The sequence below is a fragment of the Neovison vison genome, chromosome 6 (assembly GCF_020171115.1).
Source record: "Neovison vison isolate M4711 chromosome 6, ASM_NN_V1, whole genome shotgun sequence".
In the NCBI taxonomy this organism is placed as follows: domain Eukaryota; kingdom Metazoa; phylum Chordata; class Mammalia; order Carnivora; family Mustelidae; genus Neogale; species Neogale vison.
In genome coordinates, this window is record NC_058096.1 from 155143757 (window position 1) to 155168544 (window position 24788).

The following is a 24788-nucleotide window of genomic DNA, read 5'->3' on the forward strand; positions in this document are numbered from 1 at the left end:
CTGGGGACGGAGTTAGGAAGGAGAGAAGAGGAAGTTGGAGTTGTAGGCAGAGGCCACATCATGTAGGGGCCTTGTAGAGCAAGGAAAGAAATGTGGTTTCATTTTGAGTGCAGGGCGTTGTCTGAAAGGACTTTCAGGATTGCTCCCTCCTGCATCTCTCTGAATTCCTTTCAGGCTTGTCAGAACCATTTAGTTTACTTGTCTGTTACTTGTGCACCAACTGCCGCAGTCATAGATGTTAATTTTGTCTCAACTTAAGGAAATTCATATTTTTATATTTTAGCAACTGAAGGTGATTGGGTTCCATGTCAGGCACACATATTCTCTCCTCAACAGTGTAATGTAGGTACTATCATTACTTTCATTTTTACAGATGAACACACTGAGGCCAAGAGTGGGAATATATTCAAGGGCAGGCGGTTAGGGGTAGCTGGAATGCAGACCCACACAGTCCGACTCAACCTTGTTGCTCACATGAACTCAGCGAACCTCAGCCTCTAACCCATCTCGCAGTCAGAGCCTCAAAATCCATGCAAGAGGGGAGGGGCCACTGCTGCCACCTACTTCCATATTTAATCTAGTCTCCTCCCTGGTCCCAAATCTCCCTGTCTTCCTCTGGTAACAGAACAAAAGCCCCCATTCACAGGAATAGAGACAAGTAGATACTACTCTGCGGCGGCTGTCCATACAGCCAGTCCAAATCAGCCCTCTGTCTTTGATTAAATGCCAAGCAGCCGCTGATCGTGTTCAATGAAACGAGACCACCGTGTTTTCACCAGGGCTACAAGGACTCACAGCCCTGTTAGTCTTCAAGTTGCCATCATCCCAAATCAGACATTACCGAAGTCTGAAATTTACTTTGAAAATCACTCAAAAAAAGAAAAAAAAAAAAAAAAAGACAGGTGGAAGAGCAGAGAGAAGGATAAAAGAATAAGCCTGTGGCAAAGTAACCACAGTAACATGTTAACGATGTGGTATATGCGTGATTACTGGGGTCGTTTCTTAATTCAACTCTTCTGTGTTTGAACATTTTCAAGATAAATTATTAAGGGGAAGTTATATTTAAAAATTTTGATGGAGGAGAGAAGATGGACAGGTTCTCCCAGCCCTCTCAGTTTATTTAGGGTGCACTATGCTCTAGGGGGTCTCTACTTCTTGAATTTAGAAGAGGATAAGAATTTAGCTCATGATTCACAAACTTTGGGATGCGTCAGAATCCCAAACTGGGATTTTTAGCTGGGAAGTTAACTAAAAACAAAGATTCTTGGAGATCTGCCCCCAAAGTTTCTGAATTTGGGTGGGTCTTGGGAATATACTTTTGTAACAAGCTGTCCAGAGGATACTGGTGAGAAATCCAAGCATACAAAGGAACACTATTTTATGATGTGATAAGAACGAAAGCCATTACGCAGAGGACAGCAGATGTACCATAACTTCTTTTGTCCTGATTGGTTTAGGGGTGCCCAAATCAGTTAGATTAAGGCACTAATATCCCTCCCAGTTAAAAAACTGTTGTTACAATAACAACTGTGCATCGCTTAAGTTTCTTGATAAAAATATCAAATAAAGAGTTTAGGGCTTCATGAACAGACACTTGAATTAGGGACCCCATTTGATGGGTGCATCCAGTAGGAAAACTGTCATGTTTGGTCATGAGTAAACAACACTGAACAGTTAAATGCTGAGATTTGCCACAGTAAAATGAGAAATCTTATTTATGGAGAAAAGATCTACCAAAGAGAAAAAAAGAAAGGCTCATTTAAGTTTTGAAGAATATTCTTTTTTCTCCTTCAATATTATATAGTTAGTATTTTTTAAATGAGGCAGAGGAAACATTCACAAAAAGAGATGGTCTGGGAAAATACACTTTGATGAGATTTTAGACATTCAAAAAATAATTTGGTGCTACTTTTGTCCGTTGAGATTTTGATTTTTCAGCCGTCCCTACTCGAAAACTTTTATTGGCTTTCTTATCTATATTAGCACAATTAGGCAATAATGTGGATACAAAGTCGAATCATAGATGAAGTCCTACAATAAGGCCACAGAAACCTCCCTAAAAGACCATGTCATGAAATAGAAAGTGATATGTGCTACAAAAGAGATACAAATTAAATGTGCTGGGAAAGAGCAAAGAGAAATCACTTGTAGCTAAAGGATCAGCCTGGTGGAATTTCAAACTGGGGGTTAAAGGATACTTAACCTTGGACATGCCGAAAATAGGACAGAGGATACTTACTGTAGGCAGAGAGGCAATAGGAAAGAAGCCAAAGAAAGTATACACAGGCACAGAGATGGAAGGAAGGAAGGACAGAGAGGAGTTACAGAAGACAATATGTAGGAGGTAAAATCAGTGAGACTTGGAGACTGGTTTGTTTGAGGAGGAAGGAGGCATTAACCCTTGTCAGTGTCAAAGTATAAATTTCAAAGAATTAAAAAGATGACTCTCATATAAGTATATAGCAAGCATGTTTCAGAGATTTAATTTATTAGTAAAGCAATCAGGAGAAAGTAAAACTGGTCCAGAGGAGGATACAAAAGATGGTGGTCTATGTGTATATCTGTGTATGTATATTATATGGATGTATGTATAGTGTTTAAAAATACATAGTGAGGGCGCCTGGGTGGCTCAGTGGGTTAAGCCGCTGCCTTCGGCTCAGGTCATGATCTCAGGGTCCTGGGATCGAGCCCCGCATCGGGCTCTCTGCTCAGCAGGGAGCCTGCTTCCCTCTCTCTCTCTCTGCCTGTCTCTCCATCTACTTGTGATTTCTCTCTGTCAAATAAATAAATAAAATCTTAAAAAAAAATACATAGTGAAAGGGAAAAAATGCTGGAATATGGTTGCTAGGTTAGACTCAAAATTGACTAACCTCTACAAGGACAATAAAATTGTTGCCTTTGTGATTAACTCTAGCCGAGAGAAATCATTTCACCTCTATCAGACAAAAATCATTTGTAGCTTATCAATCTTCTGTAATTAACACCTAACTTCAGACTCTGGGCCCAACTGAGTAATAAATAGTAAGTCATATCAAATTATCTTTCAACCAACAATGACCTGTAAGAGGGTTTGGTAGATGATTTGCTGCTGGTCCAGGGGTTGGCAAACTTTTTCTCTAAAGGGCCAGATAGTAAGTCTTTCAGATTATGAAGGACATTTAAGTCTCTGTCACAGACATATAAGTCTGTCGCAGCCACTCACCTCGATCTTGCTGTTGTAGAGTAAAACTAAATGCCATAATGCTGTCATGTTTCAATAAAACTTCATCAGAACAGGCATTGGGCTGGATTTGGCTCATAGTTTGCCAGCCCTGTTCCTGTTCATTATTTCTCAAACTTGAGTGATCATCATAATCACTGGAGGGCTTGTTAACACCCCAGACTTCTGTGCCCCACCTCCACAATTTTTGCCTCAGTAGATCGTGAGTAGAACCTCAAACTTTACATTTCTCACAAGTTCCCAGGTGATGCCTGATGCTGCTGGGCTAAGAGCATACTTTGAGGACACTATTCTAGTAGGACAAGGGAAAGGGCAGTCAATAATCCTTTTGCCTTACTTCCAGGTTTTGGACCATTTGTCTCAACAAAAGGCAGATGAAAAACTCAGATTAGGATGGAGGTTTCAGTGCCAGAGGGCATCACGTGGAGTTCCTGGTAAATTGTTTCAAACGTGGATCTGGAGCATTGGAAGAGATAAGGCATTTGCGGGGACACACGGAGAACTGACAGAACCATACGAATGTTAAGGAGAGGCACCTATAGAAAGGAGAGGATTTAGGCTAGAGTTTTGGAGGGAGTGGGAGAGAAGGTGAGGAGGCAGAGAAATAAAGAGGTATTTATCGCCAGCAGAAGAACACAGGAAGTGGTGCTATGGAAGGCAAAGCAACAGTCTTACCTTTTCCTTGCTAATGTTTCCAAACACCGCAGAGTGGACAAGAATGCCAGATATGCAAAGAAAAGTTTGGATCAGAGATCTTCTTGGGATGATAGTTTATCAAGTTCCTCTCCCAACAAACTAGAATAGAGAGGAAAAGACATCAACATGTTCAATCTCCACATTTCATTTATACCAGCAGAGGGCTGCAAGGGCGAAGGAATGCTAATAATGCTTTTTGATCTAGGGTTTCTGCTCTCTGCGAGGAGTTAATTCCACAGTGGTATTTGGCCTGGGGGGCAAGGAGGACACCATGGGTCGCTTAGCGCCCTTGCTCTCATTATCAGTTGGGTATTTATTTTTATTATTATTTATTTATTTAAGAGAGAGAGGGAGAGAGAGAGATCACAGGCAGGGGGTGGGGTAGAGGGAGAAGCAGGCTCCTGCGATCCTGGGATCCTGACCTGAGCCAAATGCAGATGCTTAATAACTGAGCCACCCCAGTGCCCCATCAGTTGGGTATTTTACTACAGGACAATCTGATTAGTTGGGGGACAGATGTGATAAAGAAGGGTAGACACTTCTGATTGGGAAGAAAGAAGGCGGGGCCCAGGTTGGGATTTGGATTACGGGGAGTCCCTGTCATCAGAAGGCCACCCTTAACACAAGACTTTCCCTCATGGCTCATAGAGTCATTAAAGATTATAGAAAACCGTGTTAGAGGTTTGTTGTTGTTTTTAAAAAATATTTGTTTATTTTAGAGACAGAGAGGTGTCGGGGACCGCCTCCGGCCGGGAAAGTCCCCGCCATTACAAGATGGCGCTTGGCTCACTGCCAGCAAAATATGCTGCAACTAAACACTGAACTTTCTGGTGAAGCCCACCTGAAGGAGGACATAGTCATTGGCTGTTTCAAATTTAATCAGTATAATAACAGGACTCTCATTGGCTCTCCCCATTGTTTGGCCCCTTATTGGTCACCCTGACACATATAAGCTAAGAAAGTTGTCGAAATAAAGAGACGAAGCATTAACACCATGCCAGGCTGGTTGTCGTTCTTGCGGGCCGAGGGCGACAAATGGTGCCGAAACCCGGGAATAGTTAACGAGTAAGTAAACCTTGCAAGGAGAAAAACCGCAGGTAAGCGGGGAAGGAACCACGATTAAAGTGGTGGGAATCTTGTACAAGACCGCAATAAGAAGCGGGCGGCCATAGAGCCGGGATTTTCTTAAGGGACCACAATTAAAGTGGTGGCAATCTTGTACAAGACCGCAATAAGAAGCGGGCGGCCATAGAGCCGGGATTTTCTTAAGGGACCACGATTAAAGTGGTGGGAATCTTGTACAAGACCGCAATAAGAAGCGGGACGGCCATAGAGCCGGGATTTTATTCCGCGGTAAAGCGGGGAATAAAGGTCGACTGAAGTATATGTGCGTAAAAAGTCAGTGTGTTAGTTAGTGTCTTTAACGTCCGCGTCTGTTGTCTGTGTGTTCATAATGGGATCTGAAGTATCTAAAGTGCGGTTAGAAGGGTCTTTAAAAGACCTGCTGTAAGCCAATGGAACTCCACTAAAAGCAAAAACTGCTCGGGCCTTTTTGAATACAGTGGAAAAGGCGGCTCCATGGTTCCTAGATGAAGGCTTGCTAAACATACCTCAATGGGACCACCTGTGATCCAGGGTTTGGCCCCTGTAAAACCTATTAATGCCTCGGGGCCATATCAACCTTTGCCATTGAGGACCCGGTGCCACAGGCGAGACATTATCATAAGCTGTTCCATGTGAATGCTTTAACTCTTCGCCTCAAATTTAACATAACAAAAGCACAGGCACGGGACATAGTAGTCTCCTGCAGAAACTGAGTGACTTTACTACCTGCACGTCTTTGGGGGTTAATCCTAAGGGTCTGTTACCTAATCATATATGGCAAATGGATGTCACACATGTTTCAGAATTTGGAAAGTTAAGATATGTTCATGTACCTGCTCTGGAATAATTTTCGCCTCAGTGCATACAGGGGAAAAATCCAGAGATGTTATTGCCCATTGCCTACAGGCTTTCGCGGCATGGGAAAAGCCATGCCAGTTAAAGACAGATAATGGTCCAGCCTACACCTCACAACCCTTTAAAGCCTTCCTACAACAACTTGACATTCACCTGATACATGGAATACCCTATAACCCACAAGGACAGAGTGTTGTGGAGCGCGCGCATCTTACAATAAAAAATGCGCTTTATAAACAAAAAGGGGGAATAGGGGACACCTTCAGGTCCCCTAAAGATAAGCTCAACACCATTCTCTTTATTTTGAATTTTTTTTTTTTAAGATTTTATTTATTTATTTGACAGAGAGAAATCACAAGTAGATGGAGAGGCAGGCAGAGAGAGAGAGGGAAGCAGGCTCCCCGCCAAACAGAGAGCCCGATGCGGGACTCGATCCCAGGACCCTGAGATCATGACCCGAGCCGAAGGCAGCGGCTTAAGCCACTGAGCCACCCAGTTTTAACGTTGGACAAAACAGGTAAATCAGCTGCAGACAGACATGCAAGTGCTGTTGCTGCTCCCCCTAAGCCTTTAGTACTTTGGAAGGACATCCTCACAGGAAAGTGGAATGGACCAGATCCAGTGTTAGTATGGAGTAGGGGGTCTGTATGTGTTTTTCCACAGGAAAAAGAGGCTCCAATTTGGATCCCAGAGCGGCTGGTGCGTGCAGCCTTGCCTCCGAACACCAGTCATGATGCTGAAGATGCTGATGATAACGCTGGGGATGCTACACCTCCTGCGGCAGACTCAAGCCAGAGAGCTGTGAGCAGTGGTTAAAGCATGGCTATATCCTTTACCAGTGACTAATTCTTTTCTCATATTCCCTCCTCTCCCTTTGATGCATGGCAGGTCTGTAACTTGTTAGGAGCATGTACTTATATCTCAGCAGTGTCCATGTTAAATGGTGGCAAATTCCTCAACTGTTCTTATAAACAAAATGACTCTAGTACCTTTGAGACAACAGTTAATGTGTCTTGTCCCAATAATATTACTTATCAGCCCACTCCCATATGCGTCTCGCCACCGTTCCTTTTCCTCGTAACAAATGCTAGCAAGCACGTTGAATTGCACTAAGAATTGCTATCTTTCCCAGTGCTGGAATGTCACGACCTTCAAGCTGGCTGTGATTATGCGTATCCCTACTCCTATCCCAGTTTTCATTCCAGATGACAAGTTACCGGTGGTGCTATCCAGAAAGAAGAGAGACTTTGGTATCACAGCCGCCATTGTGACAGCATTGGCTATATCTACAGCAGCTGCCACGGCAGCAGCAGTCTCGCTTGCTGCAACTAGACCCACTGCGGAAGCTGTGAACACCCTTGCAGCAGGAAAGGCGGCTGCCCTTCGAACACAGACTCAGATCAATGCACATCTGCAAGCAGGAATCCTAAATAGTTAACCAGAGAGTGGATTTGGTTCAAGAACAAGTGGACATATTGGGGGCCCTATTGGGACTGGGATGTATAGCACTCTTCCTGGCAATTTGTGTAACTCCCATAGCCTATGCTAATATGAGTAACTTACAGAATGTCTCCCGACAGCTCTCCCAGTATTTGCAGGGTGCTTGGTCTGACGATTTTCTGACGATTTTCAAAATTTCACACGAGTACGTGTGTGCAACCAGCTTCCCTCCCAGAGCTATTTCAAACATTCAGCAATATGTTCCAGTTTACCAAACAATGGGCTGGCACAATTGGTCTTCTTGTCCTCCTTCTTATTGGCATTCTGCTTCTATTCAGAAAAGTTCGCCAATGGAGAACACAGCAGCGAGAGCAGAGCCGAGCTATAGTACAAGCCCTTATGTCAATAGAGGCTGGGACATCTCCCCAGATGTGGCTAAGCATGCTAGATCGGTAGTCAAAGACGGGTAAGATCAGTAGAGAAACATACCAACCTAAGACAGGACAGAGATCATCGATATCTTGTGTCTGATGACGGGTAAGGATATTTTCTGCTACTGACAACCTAAGACAGGCACGATCTCCGCCATAAAACAAAAAAGGGGGAGATGTCGGGGACCGCCTCCGGCCGGGAAAGTCCCCGCCATTACAAGATGGCGCTTGGCTCACTGCCAGCAAAATATGCTGCAACTAAACACTGAACTTTCTGGTGAAGCCCACCTGAAGGAGGACATAGTCATTGGCTGTTTCAAATTTAATCAGTATAATAACAGGACTCTCATTGGCTCTCCCCATTGTTTGGCCCCTTATTGGTCACCCTGACACATATAAGCTAAGAAAGGTGTCGAAATAAAGAGACGAAGCATTAACACCATGCCAGGCTGGTTGTCGTTCTTGAGGGCCGAGGGCGACAGAGAGGCAACGTGAGCAGGGAAGGGGCAGAGAGGAAGGGGACAAGCAAACTCTCCAATGAACGTGGAGACCAACGTAAGGCTCAATCCTATGCCCCCCAAATCAGGAGTCAGATGCTTCACCAGCTGCGCCACCCAGACATGCCCCTGTCTTAGAGATATTTCCTCGTCATTGAATAAATATTATTTTTTGAAAATGTGAAAAATTAACAAAGATCTCAAAGGAAAATCATACAAAAGGGTATCCTTAGAGAAATGCTGCTCAGCCTTTATACCTTCCATCTCATTTCACCCAACCACCCGCCCCAGGTCACAACTTGTGACTGTTTCTGGCGATCTTTCCTGTGTCTCTTTGGTGGAAAGAGACAGATACCATCTTGGAAGTTGCTCCCTATCAGTTCATGGAAATCAGCTTCACATTTTTTTCTGAATAATCGCATAGTACTCCTTTGTGTGGCTGTCCTACAGTTTATCCATCCAATTTCCTGTGTACGGGCATTTACGTTGCTTCCAATATTTTGCAATTACAAATAATGCCGCACTGAGTATCTGTGTGAATACTACGTTTGTACTGTCAGATAGGAAAGTTTAGGGTAAGTTCCGTGATTGCTGAGTTTGAGGGGGTCGTTTCCTTAAATACTGCAAATGTCCCTCACGAGAGGTAGTTTTGCACTCCCAGGAGCTGTGAGTGAATACATCTATTTCTGCATCCCCTCTCCAATCAAGCGTTGTCAGGTTTTTGAATTTTTTTCATTCTGATGGGAAGAAATAATATTTCAATGTAGTTTTGATTTGCATTTCTTCCTAAGGAAAGTTAAACATATTTGTATATGTTCAGGGCTCTTTTTATATTATTTTTTACTTGTCTGTTCATGTCCTTTACCTATTTACTTACATTCTAAAGGGGTTTTGGCTCCCCACTTCTATTTTAAGAGTTCTTCGTGTAATTAGGAATATTAGCTCTTTATCTGCGATATATTACAAGTATTTTCTCTCTACATTTTTATTTGCCTTTTGGCTTTGCTTATGGTGCTTTTTGTCATCATGTGTTCTTCAATCATTTTTATGTACTTGAATTTTTTTTATTACCTGTGGATTGAATTAAAGTTAGAAAGCCTTTTCCCACTCAGATGCAAAAGCATTTCATTTTTTATTTTCTTTTAGTACTTGTATGGTTGCGTATTTTATATCTAGGTCTGATACATTTGGAGTTTATTCTTGTGACTGATTTAGGCATAGATCTAATTTCTTCTTTACAAAGAGCTAGCAGTTGATATTTGTATATACAATACATATACTGTATATATATGTATATATAATATATGTACTGTGTATAAATATATGTATAAAATATATATATTTTTTGTAAAACAAGCACACAAGGTAGTAACTGCCTTGCAACTGCTTGTCAGAAGAGGTCTGATTACACTAATACATTTAGGGTAATATCTAAAAATGCTTGCTTGAGTCATTTATGCATGGGACTAGTGTTTATGATATTTATATGAATTAAAACACCTTCCCCTGTGGCAATAAAAACTTAAATGTGTGTGACCCCTCACAGTTTACATAGCACTTCTACAAGCTCCCTCTTTTTTATCCTCACTTGTGACCCTACACCTGGACACGTTGTGCTGGCCACCATCCAGATGATGAAACTAAGGCTGCAGGATAACAGAGGCCTCTTCCACAGTCATGTGACTAGTAAATGCGGGTAGCCCAGCTCTTCTGGCTCTTTCCACAGTGTCCTGACACTGCAAGTCTTGTACATGAAGGTTCTCATGGAGGTGGTTGCTAAGATGCTTGGGTATCTCGCAGGGCAGGGCTGAAGTAAGTCTATTTGACTCGAAGGTTGAGTGTGCTCCAAATGTCAAGGAGTGCTAGAGCAGCAAGACACGTGGTCATCACCTGCCATCTACAGTCCTTTCTATGTGAGCCAGACTCTAGGAGACAGCAGAGTGCATACACACAAAACACAGAAGAGTACAAGTCTCACTCAGCCAACGATGGCAAATTTGCAGCATTCCAGACAGAAAACATTTCAATAGAAGATGCTGGAAGAGTCACATTCTACAGTGTATCAACCAAAACTTTGGAATGAAAGCCTTGTTTTAAATTCTAAGCCAACACGGGGCAAAATCAAAGGAGTAATTTGACTTTGGATTATAACAACAGTTCTCAGTGTGGTCAGGGGACCCCCCCCCCCAGAGGTCTTGAGACCTTTGCAAAGTTTCTGGAAGGTCAAAACTATTCTCATAAGACTACTAAGAGGTCATTTGGCTTTTTCACTGTGTGGAGAGTCGTTTGCACTGCTGGTAGAATAAAGTTACTGGCATTCTAGCACGAAGCAAGGCAATAGCACCAAACTGAATTTATAGTCATTGTATTCTTTACTACTATGTGTGGGGGAAAAAAAAAAAACCCAGCCGATTTCACTTAAGAACTCTCTTAATGAGGTAAAAATTATTGGTTTTATTAAGTTGTAACAATTGGTACCAGCCTTATTTCAAATTCTGTATAAGGAAATGGGAAGTATACATACATTACTTCTGCTCTATACTGAAGTACAATGATGTTTCAAGGAAAAGCATTTGTGCTATTGAATAGTTATAAACTGAACAGCCACTTTATTTCACCATATTTACTTGAAAGAACTACTTATAGGCCACTTGGTTTTTCAGACTTCAGTATTTGGCAGGCATTTTCTCAAAAATGAATGAAGTGAGCCTGCCAGTACAAGGAATAAAACTGACAGTATTCACTACACTGGTAAAATTTGAACTTTCCAGAGAAAAAGAGAATTTTGAGTAAACTGTATCTGTCACTGAGCTTGTTAGTTTCCTATCATTTAAATTTTTTTCTTTCTTTCTTTCTTTCTAAGATTTTATTTATTTGAGAGAAGAAAGAGAGCGAGAGAGCATAAGCATGAGCAGGAAGGAGGGGCAAAGGGAAAAGCATAGTCTCTACTGAGCAGGGAGCTTGATGTGGGGCTCATTGGGGGGCTCTATCCCAGGACCCTGAGGTCACGACCTGAGCTGAAGGCAGACACTTAATTGATTAAACCATACAGGCACCTGATCTCTTAAACTTTTCTAAAGAGATCAGTAATATTACTAAAAATGTGATTTGTTTGATATTCTGTAAGACATGTCAATACTTGGAAGAACTCTAACTCAGTGAACTGGTATTTTCTAAAAGACCAATGAATAATGTTATAAAATCACATGGGAAAAATCCATTCAAAATGCAAGACAGATCGATGCATTACACTGCCACTGACCTTTATAAAACTATGATTTCTTGAGTTTTAGAAACAAAAAGAAAATCTACAATTATCTGGAAGAGCTATTAAGATACTCCTACCCTATATATATATATTTGTGAGCTGCATTTTCTTCACAGAATTCAACCAAACAACATGAGATCAGATGTAATACAGCAGATAATAGAATCCAGGTGTCTTCTAGTAAGCTAGACATTAAAAAAAACTGTAAAAATGTAAAACCAATGACACTCTTTTCAATACATTTGTTTTGTAAAAGTTATTTTCTATAAAAATGTTATTTTTTTTAAAAAGATTTTATTTATCCATTTGAGAGAGAGAGAGAAAGAGAGAGCGTAAGCAGGGGGAGGGGCAGAGGGAGATGGAGACAGGCTCTCCACTGAGCAGAGAGCCCAATGCAGGACTTGATCCCAGCACCCTGGGATCATGGACCGGAGACCAAGGCAGACGCTAAACAATCTGAGCCACCCAGTCAGCCCTAAAAAAAGTTATTTAATATCTAATAGCCTATTATTTCATTTTAAAATTTTCAGCTTTTATAATACATCATATGTAGATATGGTCCATATTTTTATGTTTTAATATGACCCACATAATTAATTCTTTGGAGTCTCCTTATTAAGTACAAGTGTAAAGGAGTCCCATGACAAAAAATTGGAGAATCATGGTATTTGAATTTTAGAAAAAAATCTTAACCTAAGAGAAGACAGGAAAGAATTGTTGCCAGCTAATTCTAAAGAGATTTTGGTGATACAATGGTATCGAGATACCACTCTGCCCCATATGTGTTAGTATGTGTGTATATGTGTATATATGCCTCTATGTAGCCATAGTTTTAGAAAATGGACAGTAACAACTATTTCTCAAAGTATGATCATATCCATCTTTTCTCTAGTTATATGATTGAGAAGTATTTTTAAAAATATTCTTGAATCCATGTACTTCTTCACATTAATAACTTTGTATTTTTTATTGTATGCATGAATCATAATTTTTCCCAAGATTCCCTAAAATAATGATGATCATAGGAGAAGTCTTACACATTCAGCAAGAATTCCCTGACATCGACTGCCATCCTGTTTCAGCATGGGGAACAATTATTTGGTACAGACATTAATAAGGTGCTACGTGAAGGAGGAATTCCCACATTCTGACATTTTGCAGACTGAAAAAGTAATTTCTCCAAAAAATGAAGCCCAAATAAGAAAACTGTAATGGATATTACCATTTGGGCTATTGTTAAGTTCCACAAAGGGCCTTATAAATTGATGTCAGATAGTTTTAAAGAAACAAATTGACAAGATTTACACCATCTTTAACAAACTCTTTACAAAGAATACAAAAAGAGAAGACTTCCCAACTTGATTTATGAGGTCAACATAATCTTGATATCAAACACTGACAAAAACATGATGAGAAATAAAAATTACATGTCAATCTTAGGCGCATAATGTAAAATCCTAATAAAATGTTAGCAACTCAAATCCAGCAATATAATAAAACTAATACATCAAGATCAAGTTTGATTTATTTCAGAAATACAAAGTTGGCTTCATATTCTTAAAAGGTAATGTCAATGATACCATTAACAGGGAAAAAAAAGAAAATGAGTATCTCCATAAAGAAAAAAACAGTTTATAAAATTCAACACTCATTCATGATAAAACTCATGATATAAAGTAACTAGGAAAGAAGAGAACTTTCTTTGCTTGAGTATCTACAAAAAGCATGCAGCAAAAACACTCAACAGTGGAACAGTAAAAGCTTTCACTCTGAGATGGGGAACAAGATAAAGATGCTTCCTCTCATTGGTTCTGTAGTATTCTGTACTGTGTACAGGTGTCATAAAGCAAGACAACATTAAAAAGGAGGAAATAAAACTTGTTATCTGCAGGTAACATAATTCTATGTAGAAAAATCCATAAAAAATTTCACATGAACTATTACACTAATAAAGGGATTTGAATAAGGTTTCTGGATAATATGATAAAGATGTATTTCTATACACCAGCAACAAATAAAATGAAATTTTAAAAGGATGTCATTTGTGACAGCATCAAAAAATTCACTGGAAAAAATAATCTACCGACAGCAGGTGCAGGATGATACATTGAAAAATATAAATATTGCTAGAGAAAATCTACGTAAGTGGCAGGATAGTCCTGCACATAGTTTGGAAGATGTTTTAAAGATGACAAAGGAACCTCAAATTAATCTATAAACTCAAAGCAATCTCAATCAAAATGCAGAGTGTGTGTGTGTGTGTGTGTATGGACCAGTTAATTCCAAAGTTTATATGGAAATGCAAAGAGTCAAGAATAGCAAAAGCAATCTTAAGGAAAACAATATTGGAGGACTTGGTTACCAGATAAAGGACAGAGATTGAGAGTGTAGTATTGGTATATTATAGGCAAACTGGCAAATAGAATAGAAAGTCAAGAAACAGAATTATATATAAATTGACAAATTATGACCAAGGGGGCACTGCAGTGAGGTGAAAAAGGATGATTTTTTTCCAATACTGGTACTGAATTAATTGACTACCCATGGTAAAGAAAAAAAAAATCTTGTTCCCTACTTCATACCATGCATAAAATCAATCCCAGGATTATAGAAAAGTAAAATAAATCCTTTAGAAAAAAAATCATAGAATATCACCACCTTGAAGGCAGGCAAAGATTTTCTTTAAAATAGGTCATAAAAGCAAAAACAATACAGAAAAGCTGACAAATGAAACATTAAAATCAATAACTCCTATTCATCAAAAGATACCAATAAGAGGGTAAAAAGGCAAACCATAAAATGAGAGATGATATTTACAATACATATTTGACTAGGATTAGCATCCTGAATATGTAAAGAGTAAGTCAGTAAGAAAGTCAGATAGTTTCCCCCTCACCTTCCTCCCACCCTTCTCCCCAACCCCTGCCCCCCAAAAAAAGAAAAAATAAAAAGAACAAGACTTCAAAGACTCTTGAAAAAAGTATTTTACAAAAAAGGGGATCTATACGGCTAATAAACATGAAATATGTTTAACTTCATTAGTTATCAAGGAAATACAATTAAAACCACTACAATATCCTACTGTATACCTGCCAGCATGTCTCAAACTAAAGAAAGACTACTAATCTACTTTCTGCCTCAATGAATTTGCCCATTCTGAACATTTTGCATAAATGGAATCCTAGATCATGACTTTATTGACTAGTTTCTTTCACTTAACATGTTTTCAAGGCTTATCCATGTTATAACATGTATCAATACTTCATTCCTTTTTATGGCTGAAAATTTTTCCATTGTAGCATATGCCACATTTTGTTTATCCATTTTCCTGTTGGTAGATGATTGGGTTGTTTATATCTTGTCGCTATTAGGAATAATGCTGCTATAACCATTTATATACGAGTTTCTGTGAGGACATATGTTCTCATTCTTTGGGGTACTTATCTAGGAGTGGCATTGCTGGGTCGTATGGTAATACGACATGTTTATTCTTAGGACATGTATACTCTTGTATATTCTTAGGAGGAACACCACATTGCTACCCAAAGTGGTTGCCATTTTACATTTTACATTCCCACCAGCAATGTTGAGGTTCTAATTTCTCCACATTTTGCCAACATTCTTTGCCAACATTCATTTTTTATTTAGGTTGTGAAGTGGTATCCCATTGTGGTTTGGTTTGCATTTCCCCAGCTGCAAATGAGAATAAGCATCTTTCCTGTGCTTGTCATTTGTGTGTTTTTTTTTTTTTTTCTGAGAAATGTCTATTCAAATTCTTTGACCATTTTAAGGTTAGGTTCCTTGAGTTGTAAGAATTCTTTGCATAATCTGGATACTAGACTTATTAGATATACCATTTACAAATATCTTCTCCCAGGAATGGAAATTCTTATACCTTTTTGGAAAAACTGGCATTATCTACTAAAGCGGAGTATACACATAGCCTTTGGACCTAGCAATCCACATCTACGTACATATGCAATAGAAATTAGAACATATTTCCCACCAGATACATCTGAGTGTTCATAACAGCACAATTCATAATAGCATTGGAAAAGCTGAAAGCTGCTAACATCCTGTAGGGAGGCTTAATGATGATCCTACAAAGATGTCCATATCCTAATCCCTGGGGACCTACGAAGGTTACCTTGTTTGGCAAAGGGACTTTGCAGATGTATTTAGGATTTTGAGAAGGAGAAATGAGACTTCCAATTTCCAAGCCAGCAAGTTAAGGAGTTTGAAAGTCATCTCTCTACTCTAACAAGCAAAAGGCTGAACTGAAAAATCTACTCTTTTTAGATTTGTCAGAGAAGTGAGGTCCCAGGGCCAACCCTTGTCCCCTGAATTAGAGACTGGCAAGTGGACATAGAATAACAACTTGCTTAACTAGAAACTCCCAAGCAGAAACCTCTGAGGGTGAGAGTTCTGGGGTAAGAAAGTCTAAACTGTAATTGACAAGTTGCTGGAGACTAACAGCCGTCAAGTCTGTGAGTTAAAAACCCCCAGTCACAGGGGGTTCCCCACACTTTTGTGAGTTTTACCTCCACAAGCTCTACCAGGATGTCAAAGGGAAAAATGAGAAAAATCCCCTGGTGTTCCCCATCTAGCCATCTTGTCCACCTCAGGTGTAAGGCCTTGGGGGTGGAAATGCGGTCTGGGAAGGACTTGTGAAGTTCACAGCCCAGGGGTGCAGGTTCACTGACACCTAACCACAGGACTAGGGAATGCTTCTCCTCCCCCCAACAACTGACCACCTCATTACTAACGGTCTATTCACTGGAGTAGTTTTTACCCAGTGTATCATGTCCAGCTATCAACAGAAAATTACAAAGCATAGTAAAAGGCAAAAAGTATTTTGAAGAGACAGAAGCAGCATGAGAATCAGATTCAAATATGGCAAAAATGATGAATCATCAGGTCATGAATTTAAAACAACTATGATTAATATGCTAAGGGCTCTAACAGAAAAAGTAGGCAACATGCAAGAACACACAGGTAATAATAAGCAAACAGATGTAAAGTCTAAGGAAGAATAAAAAACAAAGGTAGAGTTAAAAAAAAAAAACTATAACAGAAATGAAAAGTACTTTCCATGGGCTAATTAGTTGACATGATATGGCTGCAAAAAGAATCTCTGGGTGACAATATATGTTAATAGAAACTTCCAGTACTAAAAAGCAAATAGAAAAAAGACTGGAGGGGGAGGGGGGCAAGGTACAGAATATCCTAAAATTGTGGGACTATAAAAGATGTAACATATATATAATGGAATTACGAGAAGAAAGGAACAGAAAAATATTTGAAGCAATAATGACTAAGAATTTCCCCCAAATTAATGTCAAGACACTAAACCACAAATCCAGAAAGTTTACAGAACACGAAGGATAAATTCCAAAAAACTACACCTAGGCATAACATAGCAAGCCACATAAAATCAAAGACAAAAAACCTTGAAAGAAGCCAAAGGGGGAAAAAAAACCACCTACGGAGGAGCAAAGATAAGAAGGACGCCCAATTTCTCTTCAGAAACCACTGGGAGAGTGAAGTGTTGAGGGAGCTTACATTGGATTGCTCAGGTGGGCCCAAGTTAATCACACGGTTGCTGACACGAGGGAGGCAGCAGGTTCAGAGTGAGAAGCCATGTGGCGGACACACCCAGCTGAAGATGCTACGCGGTTGGCCTTGAAGATGGAGAAGGGGCCAGGAACCCAAGGAATGCAAGCAGCCTCTAGAAGCTGGAAAGGAAGGAAACGGATGCTCCTTGGAGCCTCCAAATGAAATCAGCACTGCTGACACTTAAACTTCAGCCCAATAAGACTGATTTTGGACTTCTGACCCCCAGAATGGTAAGATCATAAATTTGTACGGTTTTAAGCCACTAAATTGTGGTAACTTGTTACAGCAGCAATACGAAACTAATATACACCCATCAATAGCATAATGGATAAATTATTTGCATGGTGGAGTATTATGAGGCAATGAAGACGATAATTATTATTGCTACATGCATTTGTTGATGTGTCGGAGAACTAAAATTGGAAAGACTTGCACCAAAAGAATATAAACTCTAAGATCCCATTTGTATAAAGCTTAAAAATAAATAAAACTTATCTATGGCTGTGGAAGTTGGGGCATTGGTCACTTGGTGGGTTAGGCAGGGGTGCTGATGAGGAGGGCACATAGGAAGCATATGGGATGCCAGTAATGTCTGTCTTGATCTTGGTGCTGATTAGTGGTCTTTCAAATCATGTAACCTGTAATCTGTATACTTTTCTCTAATGTATACTTCAATAAAAGTGCTTAAAAACAAAAAGATTTAAGTAGTTTAAAAACAAATTCTTGCAAAAAATAGGGAAAAAATTGGTTTAAGATTTAAACATGGTAAACACAAGGTTGCAGATTAGTTAAAACTGAATACCCTATAAAGTGAATAATTAGTTATTTCCGCTAATGACTCAATTAATTCCAAGGATTTCCTAGTACATCTCCAATGTCACACAGAAAAGAATGAGTTGGCCTAAACATGCAAACACAGCGGACATACCAAAGTATACCATGATGCCCAACCAGTCAGGGATTTTCTTTTATTAGTCTCCCTTATTTCATCAAGCACTACTTCAAAATAATCTCTTTACAACACCATGACTGCAGAACCCTTTCCAGACTAAAGATTATATCAGTGGCACTTTTCGTCTCCTATTTCCTGAAGCAAAAATGCTTTTACAAATTCATTTTTCCATGCCTGTGAACAACCTAAGTTTTTCCCATCTTGAAACAAATTATTATCCTCTCATGTATTTTTAGCATTTACACTCAACTATTAGGAGCCAAATACTGTCTAAAAGTAAAGATTTTAAAGTTTTAATGCAAGGATTATGTTATATAGTAGAGGTATTTTCCTCAAACATTTTGCTGAAGAAAAAATCTTTGGAATATTTATTTTAAAGTAATAACGAAGGCCAATGTAAAGGGCAATAGCCATTTGTTCAATAAAGTTAAATGTGCATGTGTTCTCCAGTTGAATTTCAGTAAGAAGTCAAATTGTTCTTATGAAGGTTCTAAAACAAGCATTTAAAAACAGTACTGAAAATTCAGGTGGAACTACTAACAGGTGTTCTTACCTGTGAGAAAGGACCTATGTGTCAGTGCATCTGCCAAGCTTTTAAATCAGTTTCTGCCCAATAAATAATGATAAAAGGCTACATTTTATCTACTAGAAATGCTAACATAAGATCCTGTAGTTCAAGACATGCTTGTGGGGAAGATGTGCTGATCAAGGTAAACTCCCAATTTAAGGAAACTTATAGGATAGTGAATCTCACGTATTCACTTGTCTCTTACAAAGATCAGAATACTTAATGTAATCCTATTAAGTCTAACATCTCAACATACTAATGAATTTTAATCATTGTCCAATAAATACAAATTATGTGTAAGAGAATGCAACAAGTTATTTGAACCTGAATGCAGAGAATAAATACTTTATTAACTGATTACAGTTGAAAGTCACAAACAAAAAAGGGGTATATTAAGGCAGAGCCATATATATATCTATACCTATATGTTGATATAGATATAGATAGACAAATCCAAAGACTGTTACCTCTTTACATTTTAATAACCTCTGCATTTTTCTTTTATCCATTTAGGCAGTGTGCTTTCTTTTCTTCTCAGTTAAAGAAATGAATCTCGGCCAATATTTCAAAATCATATTTTGATGACAAATTACAGGATTGTGGGTTGAGACAATGACTAGTGTATAAAATGCTATCTGATAGTTTTCTCAGCATATTCCATGTGTGGTGTTTTATTTACGTTGGTGTGGACAATCTGACAACTGATCATTTTCTCTTTTCCAGCAAAACTAACATAATTTTTCAAATGATTTTAACAGTCTTAACTAAAACAAGCTTGGACTTCCAAGTCAGTCAAATGCCCAAAGCATATTATTTTCTGCCTTTCCTAAACCCTCTTATGTTTTAAATAGCCTATAGAGTATGATCACATGGCTATATTTCAGACCTATAAATTTTGAGTTTTTCAAAAAATCCAAAATTATTTCCTTATGCAAAGTGGCAATGCAAACAGCAATCCTACGTAGTGTAGAATAATTTTTCTTCTGTATAGCTTCCTTTTATAAAAATGGGCAACCACAAAAAAAAAAAAAGAAAGAAATTTAGTCCATCTGAAAAAGCACTCCAGTTCCCTAATTCCACTTTTGAAGGAGAAGGCAGAGGCCAGTTTACATTATCCCAGAAAACTGAATAAATGGCTTTATTTGGTATCTTCAAGAAGCTTCTCCTTCTGTAGGAGACGTAGGTGTTGTAGGAGAAACTGTAACTGGTTTGCGTGCAATTCTGTCTAGTTCTGCATGAACATCTGACAGGACAGGCTTCTGGCCTACAATGAAGGAAAAGAAACAAGATTTAGATAGAAGTCAAAGTGTCTTTTACACCAATGTCTCTTCATTTAAAAGCTGCCAACAGTTTCATTAGCTTTATCTAGTATACTAAGTTATATAGACATCCTTAATTTAAAAATAAATCCCACAAAAAAAAATAAATCCTCTCATTTTACATTATGGGGTCTGTTACTAAATGGAAGTAAAACTAGCACCTATCACTTAATCTCATAAAGATATTTGTAAAAAAGGCATAGGACAATAAGAACAGTAAAACAGAAAACAGCAACAAAATTTTGCAATGTAGGGAGAGTATGAATGAGCAGTAACCATATCTGCAGTCTTGGGAAAGCTTCATCTTCTACACTGGCAGTGGGAAAAGCCAAGAAGTAATTGTTTATACCCAGAAACCTGTAAAAGGTTCCAAAAATGGTGGCTGCACAATGGTATTTGTGGAAAGGGTGGCAAGAAGATGGGATTAAAAAGGAAAATGGGTTAAAAGGTCTGTTTAAAGGGTAGTTACACAAGCAACAAAAGAAAAATAGACTGAACTTCATAAAAATTAAACACTTTAGTGCTTCAGAGGACACTATCAAGAGGTGAAAGGGGAGAAAACATCTGCAAATCCTTGATCTGATAAAGATCTAGGACACAGAATATATAAAGAACACTTAAAATTCAACAATAAAAAGACAAATAACCCAACTTAAAAATGGCCAAAGGAATTGAGTAGACATTTCTCCAAAGATCTACAAATGGTCAACTAACAGAGGAAAGATTCTCAACATCATTAGTTATCAAGGATATGCAAATCAAAACCACAATGAGACTTCACAGTCACTAGGATGGCTCTATTCAAAAAGATGGACAAAAACAAATGGTGGAGAGGATGTGGAGAGATTGGTACCCTCATTCTCTCTTGCTGGAAATATAAAATGCTGCAGTGTTTTGCAAAACACTTTGGCAGTTCTTCAAAAACTTTAAATATAGAGTTACCATATGATCCAATGATTCCTCTCTGGGTATATACCCAAGAAAAATGAAAACATAAAACATGGCATTTGTCAAACATCTGTCAAAAGCATATGTTCACAGTGGTTCTATTTATAATGGCAAAAATGGAAACAATTTAAATGCCCATCAACTAATGTGGCATATTTATACAATGGAGTTTTATTCAGTAATAAGGAGAAATAATGATACGTGCTACAACGTGGATGGATCTGGAAAACACTAAAGAAGGCATATGCTATATGATTCCATTTATATGAAATCTCCAGACAGGCAAATCCACAAAGACATAAAGAAGATCAGTGGTTGCCTAGGACTAGGGGATTCGAAGGGGAAAAGTTACTGCAAATAGGCCAGAGGTTTGTTTTTGAGGAGATTAAAATGTTTCAAAATTAGATTATAATGGTTTGCATACCTCTGTAGATATACTATAATACTGGATTATATACCTTATTTTTTTTAATATTTCTTGAGCATCCTTTTTAAGAAACAATTTTTTTTTTTTAAAGATTTTATTTATTTGATGCAGAGAGAGTGTGCACAAATAGGGGGAGTGGCAGGCAGAGAGAGAGAGGGAGAAGCAAGCTCCCCACCAAGCAGGGAGCCTGATCCAGGGGCTCCATCCCAGGGCCTTTTGGATCATGACCTGAGATCATGACCGGAACCAAAGGCAGATGCTTAACTGACTGAGCCACCCAGGTGCCCCTAAATTGTATATTTTAAATGAGAGAACTTCATGGTATGTAAATTATATCTTGATAAAGCTATTAAAAAAAAAAGCTCTAGGAACATTACCGGATTTCTTGGCAGATGGTGGTAAACCACTGCTTCCACCTCCAGCCCCACCTCCAGGGCTACCACTGCCCACACCTGGGCCTCCTGGAGAGCCAGTCTTTTTACTCAGCAAACTATTGAAGAAATTTGCCAGGACACCTTCACTTGTAGCTCCAGCTATTAAAAAAAACCCAAAACCGAAAAACTTTCACTCAAAACATTAGATTCTTCTATAAATTATTATTATAGTAATTACACCCAGAAAGCAATTAATACTTAAAGTTAAAAAATACTTAAAGAGCTGTGTATTCCAAATTCAAGTCTAGTTTAATCTTTTGACCCTGGGTAACTTAACTCTAATCTATTCATGTATAAAAGAAAGTATGAGTAAACTTTAAGAGTGTAAGATAATTATTAAAAAATTAGAATGTTATTTTTAAAAAACCAAACGCATTTAGAACCGATGTTAGATGCTATTATATCTCCCTTTTGAAAAAGGTTCTTCAAAAATATAATTGTTGAGAAATGTTTGCTTCGAGTATTACAAAAAGCTACCTAATCCTGTATGAAAACCTGTATAAGTTCCAAGAGAGCAATGGGTAAAGGATAACAAGGAACAATTCACAGAAAAGAAATACCAGGGACAAAGTTCTTACTGGTATTTAGAGAATGCTATTAGGTTGTGGCAAAATTGCAATGCTCAATGTAGATGACTTGTAAAATGAACAAGCCATTTGAAACATATTATCAAAAGGCATAAAAATGGCCTGGCCCTACAGTCCATGTCATCCTCAAGTTCAACATGACAGACACCTTCGTATGTTCCAGGCCCTAACACTTGGGACTTTGTTGGAATAAATGTTTGTCTGGAACGAAGGGAGAACCAACTGGGGAGGGTCCTGGGTGACCTGGGTCCTGACCTCTCTGGTCAGCCTATGCCACCTCTGGCCACAAAAGTTGGGTCAGGGTGGCTGCAGCAGAATCAGGCTATCTAGCACCTAGCAGGGTGCCTCTGTACCTCAGATGTTTTAGGTGTGAGGTGTTTTCAGTGAACCAAAGTTCTGATACCTTGTTTACATGTTTGTTTTTACGGCACTTCAATCAATGTGGCTTTAACCAAAAAATAAAGTGTCCCAGCTGGAAGCCTTAAAAAAAAAAAAAAAAATCCCACTTATGGCAATTATTCCTACTGAAATAGCTATTATGCACATAGTTTTTTTCTTTATGTTAACTGCAGTTAACCTATTAACATGTGAATTTCTTCAATGACCTACCTCAGGAGAAGGTTAAATATAACATAAAACTTTCATAAAGCTTAAACCATAGATATGGTATATTAAGGCTATACTATAAAACTTCAGTTTTAAGTCTGATTAACTATGAGATTATACTGACAGAGATATAGGTTAGAAGCTACTGCACAAAACGAAAACAGCTATGGAAAAAAGGTGGGAAGCTAGGCAGATTTCCTTTTAGGGTGAAACGTATTGTATTGTTTTCTCTAGAAAAGAGAGAAATGTACCTTTCATGTTTGGATCAATTTTTTTTGACCCTGCAGGGATGGGTGACACACTGGCAACATTGGAGGACACGGATCGGTTTGGTGTCCGAGGGGAGCCTCCTGGGACTCTCGGTGAGGCATCCTATGTAAAAATAGGGAAGCCATAATTATCAAAATAGGAAACTTCCAACTTCACCAAAGTTATTATAAAAAGAAATTAGTTTTTAACTGCCCCCCACCCGTTCTACCGGTACATTTACACTGAAAGCCAAACGTTTAGCAATTGTGTCCTCATTATCAGAAAATACCAGAGACCCATCACATTTTAGAATACAAATTCCCCTTAGATGGGAAAAGGATATATTGAATAATGGGGTGTGATTACAAGTATAAGAATGGGAGTCAGAGCTGAGTTCCAATCTGGACTTGCATCCTACTAGCTGTAAAAACTCAGGCGAACCATAAGGTCCTCCACAGCCTCCATATCCCCACCTGCAGAATGGGGCTGGGAGTACCTGTCTCACAGCGCTGTTGTAAGGATAAGGAAATAACAGATAAATGGTTCCACACAGTAACTTGTGCATGACAAACAAGGCAAAATGATCTTTAGGATTTAAATATTCTAAGAAAGGAGTGAAGTTTACCCTTTAAAATGTCACAAATCCCAATGAATTTTTAATTCTTCTATCAAAGCACCCATAGGAGGCATGTATACGATTAAGAAAAAAAGGAACTAAACCAATAATGTATGGCACTTTAATAATTTTGTCAAAATCTGTAATACTGACCACAGGCCTTCCAGCTGCAGTTGGTGGTTGCTTTGCTAAAAGGGACTGAAAAACACACAAGAGTTCTAAGGTTAGACACTTATAGCATGTACTACTGTATTTTGAAAAGTATGTAGGCACGGTTTACCCATTAACCACTCTAAATCTGCTTCTGATATAATTTCATACCTGTAACTTCATAAGAAACACTTGGTCATCTTCTGCCACAATTTCCTTCTCATGGACAAACTGAAATGAGCAACATATAAATCATCAAGTCTAATATAGTATGCTAAAACCATTAATAACATACTTTCTAGACTAATTATTTTTAAAAAAATTCAATACAAACATTACCTATATTTACACGAGTGAGCTGCCCGACACAAGCCCCTATGCAAAGCTGTCCAATGACCATCTGCAATAATGTAAATGTTTGATAGCTGTGCTGTCCAATACTCTAGCCATCAGTCACCTGTAGCTATTGCGCATTTGAAATGTGGCTACTACTGGGCAGCTGGGTGGCTCAGTAGGTTAAGCATCTGAGTCCTGACTTCAGCCCACGTAGTGATCTTGGGCTCGGGAGACTGAGCCCCACATCCAGCTCTGCATTGAGCATGGAACCTGCTTCAGATTTTCTCTCTCCCTCTCTCTCTGCCCTCCCCCCACCTCGTGTCCTTGCTCTCAAAAAAAGAAAAGAAAAAGGAAAAAGAAAAAGTAAAAGAAATGTGGCTACTGTGAATCAGGTAGTGAAAATTTAATATTATTTAGTTTTACTTAGTATGTATTTAAAAGCCATATGTGACTAGTAGCTGCGGTATTG

General features: G+C 38.8%; 1 protein-coding gene across 1 annotated transcript in view; it reads right to left on the reverse strand.

Moving 5' to 3' along the window:
- Nucleotides 1–18976: 18976 nt before the first annotated feature.
- DYNC1LI1 (dynein cytoplasmic 1 light intermediate chain 1) overlaps nt 18977–24788 on the reverse strand; it is a 41528-nt gene continuing 35716 nt past the window's right edge. The window contains exons 9-13 of the mRNA XM_044252627.1: nt 24155–24214; nt 23987–24031; nt 23220–23340; nt 21719–21874; nt 18977–19911 (exon numbers count right to left, since the gene is read on the reverse strand). Of these exons, the coding sequence (XP_044108562.1) occupies nt 19799–19911; nt 21719–21874; nt 23220–23340; nt 23987–24031; nt 24155–24214 (495 nt within the window). The 3' untranslated portion in view covers nt 18977–19798. The remainder of the gene's footprint in view (nt 19912–21718; nt 21875–23219; nt 23341–23986; nt 24032–24154; nt 24215–24788) is intronic.